The sequence below is a fragment of the Podarcis melisellensis genome (genome assembly GCF_964234715.1).
Source record: "Podarcis melisellensis genome assembly, chromosome: 2".
NCBI lineage: Eukaryota > Metazoa > Chordata > Lepidosauria > Squamata > Lacertidae > Podarcis > Podarcis melisellensis.
In genome coordinates this window covers 9,380,155-9,399,477 of record NC_138529.1, presented here as the reverse complement: position 1 = coordinate 9,399,477, position 19,323 = coordinate 9,380,155, and the positions used below count along the sequence as shown (strand labels likewise).

Below are 19,323 nucleotides of genomic sequence, written 5' to 3'. Positions count from 1 at the left end.
TTCTGTTAAAAGATCAGCAATTTCACTTCTTTTACGAACTCTCAGACGGATGCCATACAGTCCTATTGATTTGTCCTTTTTAAACTTGTCAATGAGACGTGGGTGGTGCTGTGGGTTAAATCACAGAGCCTAGGACTTGCCGATCAGAAGGTTGGCAGTTTGAATCCCCGCGACGGGGTGAGCTCCTGTTGCTCGGTCCCTGCTCCTGCCAACCTAGCAGTTCGAAAGCACGTGAAAGTGCAAGTAGATAAATAGGTACCGCTCTGGCGGGAAGGTCAACAGCATTTCCGTGCGCTGCTCTGGTTTGCCAGAAGCGGCTTAGTCATGCTGGACACATGACCCGGAAGCTGTATGCCGGCTCCCTCGGCCAATAAAGCGAGATGAGCGCCGCAACCCCAGAGTCGGTCACGACTGGACCTAATGGTCAGGGGTCCCTTTACCTTTTAAACTTGTCAATAAGACTTCAAACTTGTCTCTTGTCACCCCTGTTTATCTCAGTTCCTCTGACTCCTTACCTATGGAACTTAGTTCAGCCATCGGAATCTGCCCTACTTCTTCCACAGTGGAGACAGATGTAGAGAATTCGTTCAGCTTCTTTGCATTCTCCTTTTTCTAATACCCAGTATTTTTCCTGTAGTGTGAAACAGACCCCATTATACCAGAAGGTCCTACGTCATCTAAAATCAAGAGAAGCCAAGCAATGTGGTTATCACATGGTAATAATCATACAGCGGAGAATTGATTTAGATGAACAATTGATGGCTCTTTCGTATTGTAATGAATGCATCACAGACTAACATTTTCTCCATCGACAGCCACTGCCTGCTGATTACATGGCTGTTGTTGTTATTTTAAAGCTCAGATCCATATATGTTTGGGGGAAAGGGAGAAATCTTTATTTCCTGTTCCCTATGGCCTGGTTAGAACTAATTGAAAAGCGAGTGTTCTGTGAAATAGTACTTCTCACGCGGAAGATCTGAATTTGCTGTTGTGAGTCAAGTTAACCGCCCTTTCCTAACATTTGGCCTGGCCTGGTCATTGACAGCAGGCAGTGGATAGTAATAGCTGACCGGAGAATTATATGAAATTGATACATAGGTGGTATTTAACTCCGAGTAGGTTGGCTAAGATGTATAGAGCAGAATCAGATGCGTGTTGGAAATGTAAAGAAATGAAGGGAACGTTTTTCCGTATGTTGTTGGCCTTGTAAAAAGGTAAAAGAATATTGGGAAATGATCTATAAAGAGTTGAATGTTTAAAACAAATACCTTTCCCCAAAAGACTGGAGTCTTTTTTGTTGGGAATAATCCCGACTGAAATCTCTTAAGTGTCAACAAAATTCATTTATTTATGCAACAACGGCAGCCCGAGTTTTGTTAGCCCAAAAATGGAAAGTGAGGGAGGTCCCAGGCAAAGAGGACTGCCAAGTTAAGATGGCAGAATATGAAGATCCTGCAGGTTTAACATATAGAATAAAAGAGCAAGAAGAACACACATTCAAAGAAGACTGGAAAATATTTATTGAGTATATGGAAAATAGCTGTACACAGCTGAAAACGCTGGCAGCATTAAGATAAAGTCAACAGTGTAATTAACGCCTGAGTGATGTAAAAGTGGATAACTGATTAATATAGTTATAGCAAAATATGCAGGAATGAAAGATTAAGAAAACGAAACAAGGAAAGAGAAGGTGGGATGTCGTTGGATATTTAACAGTATGTAAACTGTTTATTTTCAGATGTAGAAATGGAAAACGTAATAAAAATTATACATACATATGTGGGTTAAACCACAGAGCCTAGGACTTGCCGATCAGAAGGTCGGTGGTTCGAATCCCCGCGATGGGGTGAGCTCCCGTTGCTCGGTCCCTGCTCCTGCCAACCTAGCAGTTCGAAAGCACGTCCAAGTGCAAGTAGATAAATAGGTACCGCTCCGGTGTGAAGGTAAATGGCATTTCCGTGCGCTGCTCTGGTTCGCCAGAAGCGGCTTAGTCATGCTGACCACATGACCCGAAAGCTGTATGCCGGCTCCCTCGGCCAATAAAGCGAGATGAGCGCCGCAACCCCAGAGTCGGCCACAACTGGACCTAATGGTCAGGGGTCCCTTTACCTTTTACTTTTTATGTTTCGCTGCCCTGTTTGAAATTAGCCAGGTGCATTTGGCAACTGCAACTACCTGGAAATTTCTGAGCGCCAGCCAGGTTGGCAACCACAGTTCAAAAACCTCTGTCTTAGTCTACTGTTAATAACCTCCATATTGTTAATACCATTTCCAGTTCCACTGTTTGTGGGGTTTTTTCTTGTACTGGGACAAGGGAATTGTTGTAGGAGTTAAGCAACAGAATCATAGATTTGTAGCATTGGAAGAGACCTTGTCTTTTAGTACAAGCCCCTGGTGAAAAGACATTCAGTTGTGGCAACCACAACCTAGATTTAAGGTGCTATTGGGCACCTTTTTTTCTGCACCCAAGTTTCTAGCCCTGTTTACTGGAATAGGCAATAAGGACAAGACTATCGGCAGCTAGTCAGGATGGCTGTTTGCTACTTCCAGTACCAGCAGCAATGTGAATACCAGTTCCCATGTGCTATTGCGCCCATATCCTTGTGGTGGGCCTTGCAGGAATAATCTGGGTGGGCAGTGTGTAAACAGAATGCTGGAATTAGATGGGAACTTTTGCTCCAATACTCCAAATATATCTAAAACAATGGGAGAAATTGGAAGGATATCAAAAGAGAAGATAGACAGGGACTGGAAGGATACTTGCAAAACCATATCGAAAAATCAGAACTCCTGTTAGAATAAACAAGTTCCGTTTTTTAAATACTGAAATACTAAATAAGATGGATTACAATGTGTAATAGAAAAAGGAGCATGAAATTAGGTTAAAGGTGTGTGAAAGAAAGTAATAGAAGTGGAAAGAAATTGCAATTCAGTAGATTGGAAGTCTAACACAAAGGGTGAGGGGTGGTGGGAAAAGGAATTATCTGTGGGATTGAGTGCAGGTACCGTATTTTTCGCCCTATAGGACGCACCGGCCCATAGGACGCACCTAGGTTTTTTGGGGGGGGAAATAAAGGGGGAAAAATTATTTCCCCCCCCAGCCGCGGATGTCTGCCCGAAGCGCGGGGCGCTCTGCTTCAGCGCGCCCTGCGCTCCGTGCAGCAGACTGCTATCCGCAGCCTAGGGAGCCCGGCGGGAACTCCCGCGGAGTTCCCAAGGCTTGCTGATAGCTTCCTGAAGCCTGGAGAGCGAGAGGGGTCGGTGCGCACCGACCCCTCTCGTTCTCCAAGCTTCAGCAAAAGCCTGCATTCACCCCATAGGACGCACACAGATTTCCCCTTCATTTTTGGAGGGGGAAAAGTGCGTCCTATCGGGCGAAAAATGCAGTATGTTTGAATATTTTTAAGGATTGTATAAAATGTATGCTTGTATGCTTGTATATTTGCAATATGTGTGTATTAATGCTGAATTATTTTAACAATAAAAACTAAAAAAAAGAGATGGGAACTTTTGCGTGATACAGCTGGGCTCTCCTTGTGTCCTTATCAATGCCTGCCTGTGTGCTTGCGCCTGTGCCCCTAGAATAACTGCCCAACCTATGGAGGCACCATAAGTTGCTCTCCTCCTCTAAAGGAAACATTTGGCGCAAAGGCAGCCTTGAGTTTTCTCCATTGCTTGGTGGGGGGGGGGAAGGTTAAGCGCAAAACAAGACAACTCAGCCTTTGCTGTGAGAAATGTGAGTTTCTTTTAGAATCATAGAGTTGGAAGAGACCACAAGGGCCATCGAGTCCAACCCCCTGCCAAGCAGGAAACACCATCAGAGCACTCCTGACATATGGTTGTCAAGCCTCTGCTTAAAGACCTCCAAAGAAGGAGACTCCACCACACTCCTTGGCAGCAAATTCCACTGTCGAACACCTCTTACTGTCAGGAAGTTCTTCCTAATGTTTAGTTTCTTTTGTATCTTCATAGTGCGTTATAGTCAGGAAGATCTGCATTCCGCCACCACCCCGAGCCTCAAGAATATAGCAATGCTCAATATTGTTGGCTCGTATCATTTCTCCCCCCCCCCTTTTAAAAAGCCATTGTAAAACATATTACCATTAAAGCTGAACGTATGAAGGAAAGGGTCATAATTCTGTAGCAGGACACATGTTTTTGAAGCAGAAGGCACCAAGATCTCCAGGAAGAAGACATTCACTGCCTGTAGAAAACATGTGGTTAGAGAAAAGGGGTCAAGACTAACTCTTACCCAGAGATACTACAGTGGTACCTCAGGTTACATATGCTTCAGGTTACATACGCTTCAGGTTACACACTCCGCTAACCCAGAAATAGTACCTTGGGTTAAGAACTTTGCTTCAGGATAAGAATGGAAATCGGGCTCCGGCGGTGCGGCAGCAGCAGGAGGCTCCATTAGCTAAAGTGGTGCTTCAGGTTAAGAACAGTTTCAGGTTAAGAACGAATTAAATACTTAACCTGAGGTGCCACTGTATAGGTATGTGATGGAAGGTGTGTGTGTGTGTGTGTGTGTGTGTGTTCCATCTTGTGAAGTTCAGACACAACCTGACCATCTTAGTGACAAGTCAGGCCTGCATGCTACGGACCTGAAAGCTTTATAGCAGCTCATGCCAGGGAACTGGCTCTTGGAATCACTTGCATCCCAGAACCAAGAGGATTTGTGGGCAGTCCTCTTGTCAACCTGCCTGCAGTTTCATCTTCCACCCTCTGGCCCCGGGGGGTGCAGGGAACAGAGAATTGGTGACAGCACCCCCATTGAAACTGGTCCCCTTGCTACAGGGTTGTTGTTATTTTCACTGGAGGCTCCTCCCACATTCTCTCTTCTGGCCTATCACCGACACTTCCTTCACCTGTCAAAGCTTGTCATCTCATCCATAAGGACTAGCAACCTGTTCTTGTCTTTTGAAGTGAAGGCTTCTCTGGAATGTGATGGGTGCTCCCATCCATGGTATCCACAAATAAAGTCCAGGGAATGTCGGGAGGTGGGAGGCTGTGGGCAACATCAAATGCCTCTGTTAGTAGAGCCTGCTTCCTCCCCATAGCTGTCAACCTTCCCTTTTTTTGCGGGAAATTCCCTTATTCCAGCGCCGTTTCCCACTGCTACCCCAGATTGTTAGATATCCCATAGACTGTCCCCGGGATAGGTGAGGCTGCTGATCCCTTATTTTTGAGGCTCCCTAGGACAGGTGAGGCTGCTGAGCACCTCCAGACTGGATTATTGTTAACTCGCTCTATGTGGGGCTGCCCTTGAGACTGACCCAGAAACTCCAGCGGGTGCAGAATGCCGCGGCGAGACTCCTTACAGGGTCCTCTCTGTAAGATCACATTCACCCGGTGCTATACCAGCTGCACTGGCTCCTGGTGGAGTACAGGATCAGGATTAAGGTGCTGGTTTTAACCTTTAAAGCCCTATATGGCCTAGGACCCTCATACCTACGGGACCGTCTCTCCTGGTATGTCCCACATAGGACCTTACGGTCTTCAAACAAAAACATCTTGGGGGTCCCAGGCCACAGAGAGGTTACGCTGGCCTCAACTAGAGCCAGGGCTTTTTCGGCTGTGGCCCCGATCTGGTGGAACGCTCTGTCCCAAGAGACTAGGGCCCTGAAGGACTTGACATCTTTCCGCAGGGCCTGCAAGACAGAGCTGTTCCACCAGGCCTTTGGCCAGGGCACAGCCTGACTCCCTCCTTTGGCAATCTTCACAGAACTCTAGCCCAATGGTTGCCATCAATTTGATTTGAATTAATTTTATAATGAAATGATTTTAGAATGTTGTATTATTTTATTGTTGTTAGCCGCCCTGAGCCCGGCTTCGGCTGGGGAGGGTGGGATATAAATAAAAATTATTATTATTATTATTATTATTATTATTATTATTATTGAGGCTGCTGATCCCTTCTTTTCAAATCTGAAAGTTGACAGCTATATTCCTCCCCCTTCCTAGAACAATGGGAGACGTGTCTCTCCTGTGACTTCAGAGCCACAACCCACTCCTTGTGTACGGCTTCCTGCAGCCTTGCTACCCTTCTCTCTCTCTCTCCTCGCCCCCCCAATCTCAGTTAATTACATCCTCCAAATGGCCACCCCAGCCTGCTGCTTCCGGCCTTGCTTAAGCATGCCCTAAACTGCAGCCATGGTTCTGTGGAGAGGGGGGCGGGTGGCTGGGTTGCAAGGAGGGCAGAGAAGCTAAGTGTGCAGCGGATTAAGGAGGAAAGCCAGACACCCCTCCTGTTTTCCCTTTGTTGGATACAGTGACCCAATTTAGGAACTCTGTCTGTCCCCCCCCCATCCTCCAATTTGATTCTGCATTGTGCTTCAGTCAACCCAGGCTGTGAGCACAGTGGCACATAGCAGCTGCACCACCTGGGCGTGGGGAGGGTCCATTTTTCTCTTTTCTAGTCCTTTGTTTAAAAAGAATCTAGCCCTAGAACCTGGGAGGGTGTAGAAATAAGCAACTGCACAGAGGGAGCCCCCCCTCCCTCGGGGGGGGGGTGCACTGTTAAAATCACCTAGTGAGAGGAGTCCTTTGTTGCCCATATTCTTTGCTAGATCACCAGCATCACTTTCTGGCAGCCAAGAGAGCAGCATCCCATGATATCAAGGTAATAATAATAATATATTTTTTATTATTTATACCCCGCCCATCTGGCTGGGTTTCCCCAGCCACTCTCGGCAGCTTCCAACAGAACACTAAAATACAATAACCTATTAAACATTAAAAGCTTCCCTAAACAGGGCTGCCTTCAGATGTCTTCTAAAAGTTTGGTAGTTATTTTTCTCTTTGACATCTGGTGGGAGGGAGTTCCACAGGGCGGGTGCCACTACCGAGAAGACCCTCTGCCTGGTTCCCTGTAACGTGGCTCTTTGCAGCGAGAGAACTGCCAGAAGGCCCTTGGCGCTGGACCTCAGTGTCCGGGCAGAACGATGGAGAATGTCTACTCAGTTACCCTGCTGCCCCTTTCCCACTGCTCAGAACAAGATTTTGATTTATAACATGGTGCCCTCTGCCGTTGGTTTCCCAGCTCCCATCATCCCTTGCTGACCGGGGCTGATGGGAGTTGGAGTCCAGCAACATCTGGAAGACACAGTGTTAGCAACCCCTGCACAGCATGTTTGCTTTATTTGCGTTTAGCAAACACTGAGGATTGAACCATCTCACATATCAGGTGTTGTGTGAGGGGTGTGTGTGTGTTCATGTTCATCATGCTTTCTGTAGGGATTGGCTGTGCGCTCTAGTTGCCTCTGGGAAACTGGCATGAGCAGCTGAATCAAGCAGAGGTTGGCTGTACCCATTGAACCGAGCCATCAGCTGCCATCAGGTTGGTGTCACCTGATTGACAGCTGGGGCACTTTCACAAAAATGGCTGAGCAGGTCAGATTGGAACCCTAGTAGCCCAAGACTGGCCCATGGGCTGAAGGTTCCCCACCGGAAACAATGAAGAAATCATGTGGGTACAACAGGATTGCATGAAAAGGACTGTGCCGCCTCTCTCTATGTTTTTGGTGGTGGTTTGAAGATCAGAAATGAGTGCCCATGTGGCCTGAGCAAAGTTGCAATGCAGACTTAGAATAGGGATCAGTCTCCAGGACAAATGTATTGTGTAGAGCACAAAGCAGTAGAAAGCAGGCTCTGTTGAGTAATGGTGATTTTCCTAAGGCTGCTTTGAGCTGGTCCATGTGTTAGGCTTTCTTTGCATAGAACACTGGGAAACGGTGCAAAACTTGCATGTAGATTGACAGATGTGCCACCCCTTCATCCTTCACCCCTTCATCCTTGCCAATAACCTTCCTAATACAGTGGCTAAAATTTAGGAGCAAACTTCTGTGATGGGCTTCCTTTGGCAAGGAGTTTCCAAGAGAAAGGTACCATTATGGAGAAAGCCCTGGATGTCAGAACTGTCCTCTGAGCCTCAGACAACAGGGGCAGATACTTGCTGAACTTAAGGTGCAAGCAGTGCCCAGGATCCAGACTGGGAATTTGTATTATATTACATGTTGCATTGTGGTAGGCATGGTGGGAAGCCATAGCCAACTGTGGTCTTGAAGCACATGAACGCAAGCAAGTACTTGCTTGGTGTTAAATAAGGATCAGGCAGACTCAGCAATGGAGAATAAGAAGGTGAAGTTTATTGCCAGGCAATAAGGACCCAGTTTGGAATCTCTTCCAAAAGGAACTGGGACCCCGATTGACAGAAATCCAGAGGTCTTATACCTGAGCAGATCACAGCAAATCATAGATCATGAGACAACCATGAGGCAGTCACGATATTGTCAGCGAAAATTAGCCAATTAGCAAGCTTCTTGCCATGCTACCAGCTCCTGGTCAAGCACTGGTCAAGCTCAGAGTTCTAGTTCTGCTTTCCGATGCTTGCAGTGACGCTCTGTCTAACCTCTCCCCTAGTTATGACAGGACAGGGAGTTGGGAGATTTTGTGGTTTTGCTCTTCCTGTTCTGTGGATCAATTTAGCCTGTATCTGAGGGGATTTTGTACCAGAATCTCTGATTCACGTCTTCCCCTTGTCCAGGGTACACGGATGTTTGTAGGGGAAAGGTTGGCTCCTAATTTTGTTGTTTCAAGTAGTATGCAGTTAGCTAAGGCACAGCTTTCCTTTGATTCAAAATGGATTATAAAATACTGCAAACCCTGATTATGTGTGAGCATATATGAATATATTGGTTACTGATAACTGATTATATGGATAACATAGGGGTAGCCCTTCTTCCTTGCCTCAGTCTAAACCACAGAGCCTAGGGCTTGCCGATCAGAAGGTCGGTGGTTCGAATCCCCGTGACGGGGTGAGCTCCCATTGCTTGGTCCCAGCTCCTGCCAACTTAGCAGTTCGAAAGCACGTCAAAGTGCAAGTAGATAAATAGGTACCGCTCTGGCGGGAAGGTAAACAGCGTTTCCGTGCGCTGATCTGGTTTGCCAGAAGTGGCTTAGTGATGCTGGCTCCCTCAGCCTGTAAAGCAAGATGAGCGTGCAACCCCAGAGTCGTCCGCAACTGGACCTAACAGTCAGGGGTACCTTTACCTTTACCTTCACCTTTACCTAGCATCTATACACAAGAAAAAAGGCTTTGCAATGTTACCATGATGTATAGTTTCATGAGGATTTCATGAAAACTCAATGTGTTTTTTAACCTGTTACTTTCTGGTGTGCTTTGAGCATAGCAGCACCTGCCATGAACCATCACTCTTAACTCCTTGTGCACAAACTCACCCCCATCTCCTTTACCTCTTTTTAAATCTTCTCCTGTCTTGTCCCATCTTCCTGCTTAAATGACTGAAAATAGAAGGCTGGATTTTTAATAATTCTGCAGAGGCCCACGACTGTAACAATAGGGACATAATTGAATTATTCAAAGCCACTTTCCTTCCCAATAGTTTTGTGCCACTCAAAGGTCTGACGTAAACTTTGAAACGTTCTTCTAATTTTGCTTATCTTTCTGTTTCATTCTCTTGCTTATTGTTACTGTGCTAGATCAGGGGTTGGGGAACTTTTTCTCAGCCTAAGGGCCACATTCCCTTCTAGGGAACCTTTTGAGGGCCACATGGCACTGGTGGGCAGGGGCAAAAGTAGGTGGGAGGGTCACTTAATAGGGCTAGGTGACATACTGATTATCCTCCAAAACTGGTTTGAAGTCCACATCATGATAGCGGTTTCACCATTTTTGACCACGCAATACATCACAAATCATTGTGGGTGGGTTATGCAAAAATCACAATCTGAGAAAAACTGCGAAGCCAACCAGTTGCCTCTACATAGCTCCATCCTTACTTCAGGCATTGTGATAGATCAGCATATCACAATGTTTAGCTGGTGATATATCACAATGTTGAAAACCAAATATCGCCCAGCCCTAGTCACGAATGTAATTTTTACCTTTTGTACAGTAGGCTGGGACATGGGTGATGCTGTGGGTTATACCACAGAGCCTAGGACTTGCCGATCAGAAGGTCGGCAGTTTGATTCCTCGCGACGGGGTGAGCTCCAGTTGCTTGGTCCCTCCTTCTGCCCAGTTCGAAAGCATGTCAAAGTGCAAGTAGATAAATAGGTACCACTCCAGCGGGAAGGTAAACGGCGTTTCCATGTGCTGCTCTGGTTCACCAGAAGCGGCTTAGTCGTGCTGGCCACATGACCCAGAAGCTGTACGCCAGCTCCCTCGGCCAATAAAGCGAGATGAGCGCCGCAACCCCAGAGTCGGCCACGACTGGACCTAATGGTCAGGGGTCCCTTTACCTTTACCTTACAGTAGGCTAGTTTTTATACATGTTCGCCCCTCTGTATCCTCCACCCATGCAAACAAGAGTCAACATCAGAATTCGAGGACCGCTTCTGTTAGCTAATGTGGGGGGGGGGGAGAGTGCCTCTACAGGGGAAGCAGAACTCCCATATACAAAGCTCACCCTCTGCCCACTGGCCCTCCGAGCTAGGGCCAAACGACACAGATATAGGGAGGGTGCTGTTGTGCTCATGTTCTGCTCTTTGTGGCCTTCTGGTCAACCACCGGGAGAACAGGATACTGGAATAGATGGGCTACTGGGCTGGCCCACTGTGGCTCGGCCTCTGTTAAGCTTGCCACTTAAATTGGAAGGGAAAGCAGCTGTGTGGGGCCCTGGTGTGGGTCCTTGTCTTGCTCTTTATTTGGGCCAAGTGCCAGGTTTTTGCCAAGCCCCACCCTCCGACAGCTATTGGGGGCACGTCATTCACTTTTGTATATACTGTATATAATTTTTACTACATTTTCTGTTTCACAATTTAGAATACTCGTTTAAACACCCTTAAAATATCTTCTTCTCTTTCCATGGTTCATTTTGCATATCACAAAATCCCTGCATGCTTTACATAAACTAAACCACTCAGTATTCCATTATTACATCCATCAAAACGTATTTACACTGTTGAATATGCTGCCCACGTTTTTGAGTGTACACAATTTCCCCCCTTATATTCAATAAACACTTTCCAATCTTCTCTAAACATATGTTCTTCTTGTTCTATGTTTCCGCAAGCAGCGAATATTCCATCAGCTTAAGTTGCCATTCTTCTTAGTTGGGACCTCGCTCATTTTCCATTTTTGGGCTGGGCAGGTCATTCTCTGTGGAAAACCAGCCTTGAGCCACATGACTCCCTACTTAAGGTAATGGGACCCCTGACCATTAGGTCCAGTCGTGGCCAACTCTGGGGTTGCGGCGCTCATCTCGCTTTATTGGCCGAGGGAGCTGGCGTACAGCTTCCGGGTCATGTGGCCAGCATGACTAAGCTGCTTCTGGTGAACCAGAGCAGCGCACGGAAACGCCGTTTACCTTCCTGCCAGAGTGGTACCTATTTATCTACTTGCACTTTGATGTTGTTTTGAACTACTAGGTTGGCAGGAGCAGGGACCGAGCAACGGGAGCTCACCCCGTCGCGGGGATTCGAACCGCCGACCTTCTGATCGGCAAGTCCTAGGCTCTGTGGTTTAACCCACAGCGCCACCCACGTCCCTACATGACTCCCTACCTCCTTTCAATCTCAAAGTTAGCAACTTAAGCCCGCATGTTTAAGGTAATGCCAAGCACCAACGGGCCACTCCATCCAGCTGAGAGCTTGCTCCTAATTTCCTTTACCAATTGACTAATCCAGTCATTGGCTACCCTGCTTGCTTGCTTTCTCTCTGCAGCCTGCCCCTTTCCTCCTTTGTTGTTGTGTTCTTAGCAACGGGATTCTGCTGCTGTTTGGGATACGTGGCCAGAGACCCAGTAGTGACCTCTTGCTCTGCCCACCCCCCACCTGACAGGAATCCACAGCAATTTCCTTGTCCAGGCATATCTCCCTAACCTATCATTAATACTTCCTGCAAGCGAGCTTGAAATATTGATGCTAATTGCTCTCCTTGCCAGCACATTAAGCAGGTAGCACTAATGAACCAGGCTCGCTTCTGTGGTGTGGCGGTGGTGGTTTCTTAAATAGAGGAGATCTAATGGATCGGCAGAGCCTAGGACTTGCCGATCAGAAGGTCGGCGGTTCGAATCCCCACGAGGGGGTGAGCTCCCGTTGCTGGGTCCCTGCTCCTGCCAACCTAGCAGTTCGAAAACACGTCAAAGTGCTAGTAGATAAATAGGTACCACTCCAGCAGGAAGGTAAACGGTGTTTCCGTGCACTGTTCTGGTTTGTCAGAAGCGGCTTAGTCCTGCTGGCCACATGACCCAGAAGCTGTACGCCGGCTCCCTTGGCCAATAAAGCGAGATGAGCACCGCAATCCCAGAGTCGGCCACGACTGGACCTAATGGTCAGGGGTCCCTAATGGACTCTAGACTTAGAGATGTCTGGTGTTGCCCAGAATCCTCTTGGTGGTTGTGATGGTTTGTCATGATTGGTACTCCTACAGGCATGGGTAGCTTCCGTGAAGTCTCAGCAGCGGGGTCCAGGAAGCCTGTAGCCAATAAGCGAAGACCTCCCTGACTCTCCTATGCTTTTTTCCTTGCAGGGGGAGCTGTTAAGCCCATGTCGCTGCGACGGGTCCGTCCGCTGCACCCACCAGCCCTGCCTGATTCGCTGGATCAGCGAGAGAGGTTCTTGGAGCTGTGAGCTGTGCTACTTCAAATACCAGGTCTTAGCCATTAGCACAAAGAATCCCTTGCAGGTAAGCACCGAAACGGCCAAAGCCATACCCTACAACATTTCTCTGATGAAAAGTTTACTATTTATACCCTGTCCACCTGACTGGGCTGCCCCAGCCATTCTGGGTGGCTTCGAACATAAAAAAAATACAATAAAACGTTAAACATTTTTTTACAAACTTCCCTATGCAGGGCTGCCTTCTGATGTTTTGTAAAGCTACTTATCTGCTTGGCTCGGGGGTCATATAATTCCATACCCTCCAACATATCTCCAATGAAAATAGGGACGTTCTAAGGAAAAGCGGGACATTCTGGGGTCAAATCGGAAACGGGGACGGCTTCTGTAAAACTGGGACTGTCCCTGGAATGTAGGAACACTTGGAGGGTCTGTTAAAACCCTGGTTGGTGAATTACTTTTTTACCAGCAGGCCACATGTTGCAGGGAGGAGGGGAGTCAACAGCAAAGCATGGCAGATGAAGTCCATGTGTGTGAGCACACATACACTTACAGGCCTGCCAAGCCGTCTTAACTACCTCAACAAAGATTCTGATGGCCATAAATTCCTCACCCATTGTGTTGTGCTGTGCACATTTCACCTAGTGAAGCCTTTATTGCGCTTCAGCATTGCTCCACCAACTGAGGATATGACTTTGGAAGTACCGTATTTTTTGCTCTATAAGACTCACTTTTCCCCTCCTAAATAGTAAGGGGAAATGTGTGTGCGTCTTATGGAGCAAATGCAGGCTGCGCAGCTATCCCAGGAGCCAGAACAGCAAGAGGGATCGCTGCTTTCGCTGCGCAACGATCCCTCTTGTTGTTCCGGCTTCTGAGATTTAGAATATTTTTTTCCTTGTTTTTCTCCTCTAAAAACTAGGTGTGTCATATGGTCTGGTGCGTCTTATAGAGCGAAAAATACGGTACTCAGTGCGCCCCCTGTGATTGCACATTGGAGAACCCTGTCTGCCGTTCTCAAGCCTTCCTCAGTAAGGAGATTAGTAAGTTCTCAAGGAACCTGAGGATATATCCTGCAGCACATTCCAAAAACCACTATCCTGTGGCATCCCGCCCCCCACCCCCCGTTCTATTCCCATTATCTGGTTTTGTCGTAGGGTGTGGAAAAGAAGCCATGGGAAGCAGCAGCATGGGGAGTAGTCCTACTCAGAGTAGACCCATCAAAACTGATGGGTCTAAGTTAGTCATGCCTATCAGTTTCAGTGGTTCTGTTCTGAACAGGGCTAGCACTGGCTACAGCCCTTGGAACGGGTCATAAATAATGACGATGATGATGATGATGTGTTTTTTATACCCTGCCCATCGGGCTGGGTTCCCCCAGCCACTCTGGGCATCTCCCAACACATTAAAAACAGACTAAAACATCAAACATTAAAAACTCCCCTAAACATTTGTATATTTGTAGCAGAATGATTTTTGCCAATGCCCAAGCTCTCTGTATTGCATTTGTTGTGCATCGACACCCTAAGATTCTGCACCCCTCGGCCTCATGGGGAAATCCCGTCTTGGCTTGTTCTGCCCATCGTTTGGCAAAAGCACCCTGCCGGCATTCGCTCCCATGTGCTGTTTTTCCTCCCCGCCCCCAGTGGCAGGCGATTTCCCTGACGGTGATCGAAAAGGTACAGATCGCAGCCATCATCCTGGGGTCCCTCTTCCTCATCGCCAGCATCTCGTGGCTCATCTGGTCGTCGCTCAGCCCCTCGGCCAAGTGGCAGCGGCAGGACCTGCTCTTCCAGATCTGCTATGGGATGTACGGCTTTATGGACATCGTCTGCATAGGTGAGTGAGTCCAGCCAGCCAAGCTGCTTAGAAAAACAAGCAGGAGGCTTCCCCCTGTTTTGCTCTCTCCGCTAGCATGATCCCTGCAGCTTGCTGGATGCAGGGAAAAGGAAAATCAATGCTTCGTCCGCTCTGTGATTCCCTTGTGGAACTCGATGCAAAGGAATTTGATGGTAGATTTCAGGAGATTTCTAACTATTAGGAAAGGCCAGTTCTGAAGTAGTGCCTCCTGGCAATAGTCTTGGCAGCACAGTAACACAGGAAATGAGATTAGGATGGAGAATGTGTGCTTCTATTGAGGTCAGAAAGCAGTTCTCTGTAGACAAGTTTTCTTGCATCCTACTTTTGCTTGAGATTGTAACGATTAGCCACCGTGTGTTAAAATCTCTTTCACCCACCTTCCCCAGCCCCTCTGGCGTTTTTAAATTGCAGAGCTGTTTGAATTCCTGGACACCATGCAAGCCTATTGTTATCGCGTTCAGAATATGTCAACCCAAAAATCTAAGTAAATCATATATACAGAGAGGGAGAGTTTAAGGATGCGGAGATGGTAAATAGTTACCAATATCTCATTGGGTTCCAGGTGCAGAGGTGGGAGGGGCTGACTGAGATTTCCTTTGGGAAGGATGCGGGCTCCAGTTCTTTGCTTTGCTATTTCCCCCTCGCTAGGAGGAAATATGGGGTGCAGGTGGCGCTGTAGGATAAACCACAGAGCCTAAGGCAGGGGTCAGCTTCCTTTTTCAGCCGTGGGCTGGTCCACCGTCCCTTACACCATCTGGTGGACCGGACTATATTTTGAAAAAATAAATAAATGAATTCCTATGCCCCACAAATAACCCAGAGATGCATTTTAAATAAAAGCACACACTCTACTCATGTAAAAACATGCTGATTCCTGGACCATCCGCAGGCCGGATTAAGAAGGTGATTGGGCCGCATCCGGCCCAGGGGCCTTAGGTTGCCTACCCCTGGCCTAGGGCTGGCCAATCAGAAGGTTGGCGGTTCGAATCCCCGCAACAGGGTGAGCTCCTGTTGCTTGGTCCCTGCTCCTGCCAACCTAGCAGTTCGAAAGCACAAAGTGCAAGTAGATAAATAGGTACCACTCCGGCGGGAAGGTAAACGGTGTATGACCCGTAACTGTACACTGGCTCCCTCAGCCAGTAAAGCGAGATGACCACCACAACCCCAGAGTCGTTTGCAACAGGACCTAATGGTCAGGGGTCCCTTTACCCTAGGGGGAAATATACAAAACTAACTATATAGGTGTGCTTAATTTGCATAGTTTATACAGTGGTACCTCGGGTTAAGTACTTAATTCGTTCCGGAGGTCCGTTCTTAACCTGAAACTGTTCTTAACCTGAAGCACCACTTTAGCTAATGGGGCCTCCTGCTGCCGCTGCACTGCCGGAAGCACGATTTCTGTTCTCATCCTGAAGCAAAGTTCTTAACCCAAGGTACTATTTCTGGGTTAGCGGAGTCTATAACCTGAAGCGTATGCAACCTGAAGCGTATGTAACCTGAGGTACCACTGTATACGGCAATGAATGTATACATACATTCTAGACACAGAATTTTCAAACTCAGCCCAAGAACCTTTATTCAGAGCCTGGGACCAGCCCCATGCCTGGTAATGATATTTTGAAGAGTGGTTTCTGAGCCTCTGCAGAGTACCTTGCTTTCGCCACTGATGGCCAGTTGCACCCTGCCTGAGAATAAGGATAAAAACCTGAGAGGAGGGAAGTATGGCTTCCCTGCTGAAGTTAGCCTCAGCACCTTTTATTTTAGAAATTAGCCACTGCTTCTATGGGAACCATTTGTTTTCCTAGAACAGGAACATAGGAAGCTGGCTTTATAATGAGTCTGCCCATTGGCCAATCTACAATTGTATCCCCAGCCTTCCGGTCGCTCTCCAGGGATTCACACAGGAGACATTCCCAGCCCTGCCTGGAAATGCCAAAGATTGCATCTGGGACTTCCTACATGCAGAGGAGATGCTACCAGTGACCTGCATCTTTCCACTATAAGTGGCAGGGTCAGTCAAAGCGTAGAATGATTACAGCACATTGCAACGTCTCACCTATCCACACACACAAACATCCCAAGGTGCCTGGAATTATCAGAATTTTCTGAGAATCATTTGGAAGCAGGAAAGAGAAAACACACCCACACTCTGAACACAGGGGGAAACGACAGCAAGTTGTAAGACGTAGGTCTCCACAGATCTGTATGGGTAAAATGTCGGAATTGGCTCTTTGCGCAGGCTTAACAGACACAAACCAGCCAGCAATGAAACGTTAACAAAAGCCAGGCACTCTCTCCCTCCTTCCCATATAAATCCGACCACGTCAGCCCATGTACGCAGGTTGACATCACATATGTTCTTGCTCTGGTATTCTTAACCATAAAAGGGGATTCCTTCCTATACTTCTGACCATAAAAGGATCTTCCTCTTCTTACTCTTATCTTGGAGGAAGAGGTCGCCATCTCCGAGAACACGCTTTGGCCTTGTTCCAGACTCTGTGCATCTTTTGTGATCAGCACATAAGATAAGGTACAGATGTGTCTTTCTCTGTTCTACTGGTGCCGGGTTTTTGTTTATACATTGACTCAGAGCTCAAGTTAATGGAAAAATAGGGATTTTGGTGCAGTTTCAAACTGCCTGCACAGTCAGTTTGCGGTTTGGGAAAACCATTCCTTCATCAGGAGGCCACAGGCTTTAGAAACCCAGCTCTCCTCTCTTAAGGTTTCTAGGCCTCATGGCTACAGAGATGAGTCTTGAAAATGGGATGGTAAAAATTGCTGAAGGATCTGAAACCGTGAGGCAGCAGAAGCCCAGACCCATTAAGTAGCTCAAGGGCCAATAGCAGGATTTAATTTAAAGGGGAAAGAAATGTTAAGGTGTAAGCCAACAAATTGTACTTTGACGCACACCACACAAAGTGGTAACACAAATTATATCAATTGCCCAATGCCGTAATACACAAATTAGTCCCAGGCCTCTAACTCATGCAGTGTTTCTGTAGTGACCCTTGGAGCTAATATCCTCAGAGGAAGGAGGAGCCGCCTGTCATCTAGGCTGGCATGTCATAGTGTAGTTTACTAACCTTCCAGGCCTCATCCTCTTCCCCACTCTCAACCTCAACACAGCCTTCTGGATCCATCTGCCCCCTCACTTCTGTTTCCCCTCTTGCGTGCCAAGCTGTCTATTGTGACATCAAGTGTAATAAGCCAATCACCCCCCTCTAAATCCCTGGGTGATTTACATAACACAATTCCAGTACTTTTAATATTCAACATGATGGGGGGGCAGAGAAATAATGCTGCAATAACCCCTGGGTGGGGCGACATTGGGAACTCAGTTGAACCCATTGTAATGATGATGTGTCGAAGGCTATGCATAGCAGAGCAAACAGCTTTTCAGAACCAGAGACTTGGAGGCACAGTCACATTCATTTTGTGGTGCATGCATCCATTTACCGTATTTCTCGCTCTATAAGACGCACATTTCCCCCTCCAAAAATTAAGGGGGAATGTGTGTGCGTCTTATGGAGCGAATGCAGGCTCCTTGGCTTCAGCGATAGCAACGCGAAGTCTCTGAAGCGCAGAGGGAGAGCTCCCCCCACGCTCCGGAGGCTTTGCATTGCTTTCGCTGAAGCTGCCTGAAGCCCCCGGAGCGCAGTGGGAACTCTCGCTGCGCTTCGGGGACTTCAGGCAGCTATCCACAAGCCTTCAGAGCGCAGCTGGAGTTCCCGCTGCGCTCCGAAGGCTTGCGGATAGCCGCCTGAAGCCTGGAGAGCGAGAGGGGTCGGTGCACACTGATCCCTCTCGCTCTCCAGGCTTTGCTTCGCTGAAGAGGCGCTGCACAGTTTTCCCTCTCTGTACAGCGCCCCTTCAGCGAAGCGGGAGGAGAAATGGAAGGGGCTCCGTTTCTCCTCCCGCTTCACTGAAGCGGCGCTGCGCAGAGAGGGGGAGAATTTTTTTTTCCTGTTCTCCCCCTCTAAAACAAGGTGCATCCTATGGTCTGGTGCACCCTATAGAGCGAAAAATACGGTCAATATCTATGGTGTTCTGTGGGGCTGCCTGTAGCCACCCATTCAGGGGTTGGGCCAGGGCCTCGCTGGCTGCAGCATCAGATGGTCCCAGACCATTCAGTGGCGCTGTGCACACACATTCATTTAATTGTGTCTTCCCGTGATCTCTGGACGTTTGGACCTGACTTCCTTTCTGAGCGAAGATATTAATCCAAGTGCCAGATTTATGTTTGTTTTGCGTGTTTGTGTTTTGAAATAGTTCATAAAATACCTTGGGAATGAAGCCTGATTGCTGACAGAATAAAGTTTATGCTTCAACAGCATGGGAGAGATGGGAGACAACTGCTTACAGCAGACGTCCGTGTTGGGCTCAATATGGCCTAGTTGCCATAGTGCCATAAAACCCCTAAATCTGCCTACCTCGATCAGAGCACGCCAATTTTACAGGTTTTCATGCACAATCTGTCCCCAGTAAAAGCTGTGAGCAGCTAAGGAAATTGAAGGATGCCTGCCCGATTTAGACCAAAGGTCCACTTTAGTCTGCCATTCTGTTTGTCACAGTGCCAACCCAGATTCTTCCACTGAAGCTCAGAAGCAAGACATGAGAGAAGTAATAATAATAATAATAATAATAATAATAATAATAATAATAATTTATTTGTACCCAGCTACTCTGGGCGGCTTCCACAAAAACCAAAAATACACTAATATGTCATACATTAAAAACTTCCCTGACCAGGGCTGCCTTAAGATGTCTTCTGAATGTCAGGTAGTTGTTTATCTCTTTGACATCTGATGGGAGGGTGTTCCACAGGGTGGGCGCCACTACCAAGAAGGCCCTCTGCCTGGTTCCCTGTAGCTTTGCTTCCCGCAA

The 19,323-nt window shown here is 47.5% G+C and overlaps 1 protein-coding gene across 1 annotated transcript in view; it reads left to right on the top strand.

The window, feature by feature from the left end:
* MARCHF9 (membrane associated ring-CH-type finger 9) overlaps positions 1 to 19,323 on the top strand; it is a 48,054-nt gene that overhangs the window by 20,272 nt on the left and 8,459 nt on the right. Inside the window, exons 2-3 of the mRNA XM_081898883.1 lie at positions 12,494 to 12,649; positions 14,226 to 14,418. Of these exons, the coding sequence (XP_081755009.1) occupies positions 12,494 to 12,649; positions 14,226 to 14,418 (349 nt within the window). The remainder of the gene's footprint in view (positions 1 to 12,493; positions 12,650 to 14,225; positions 14,419 to 19,323) is intronic.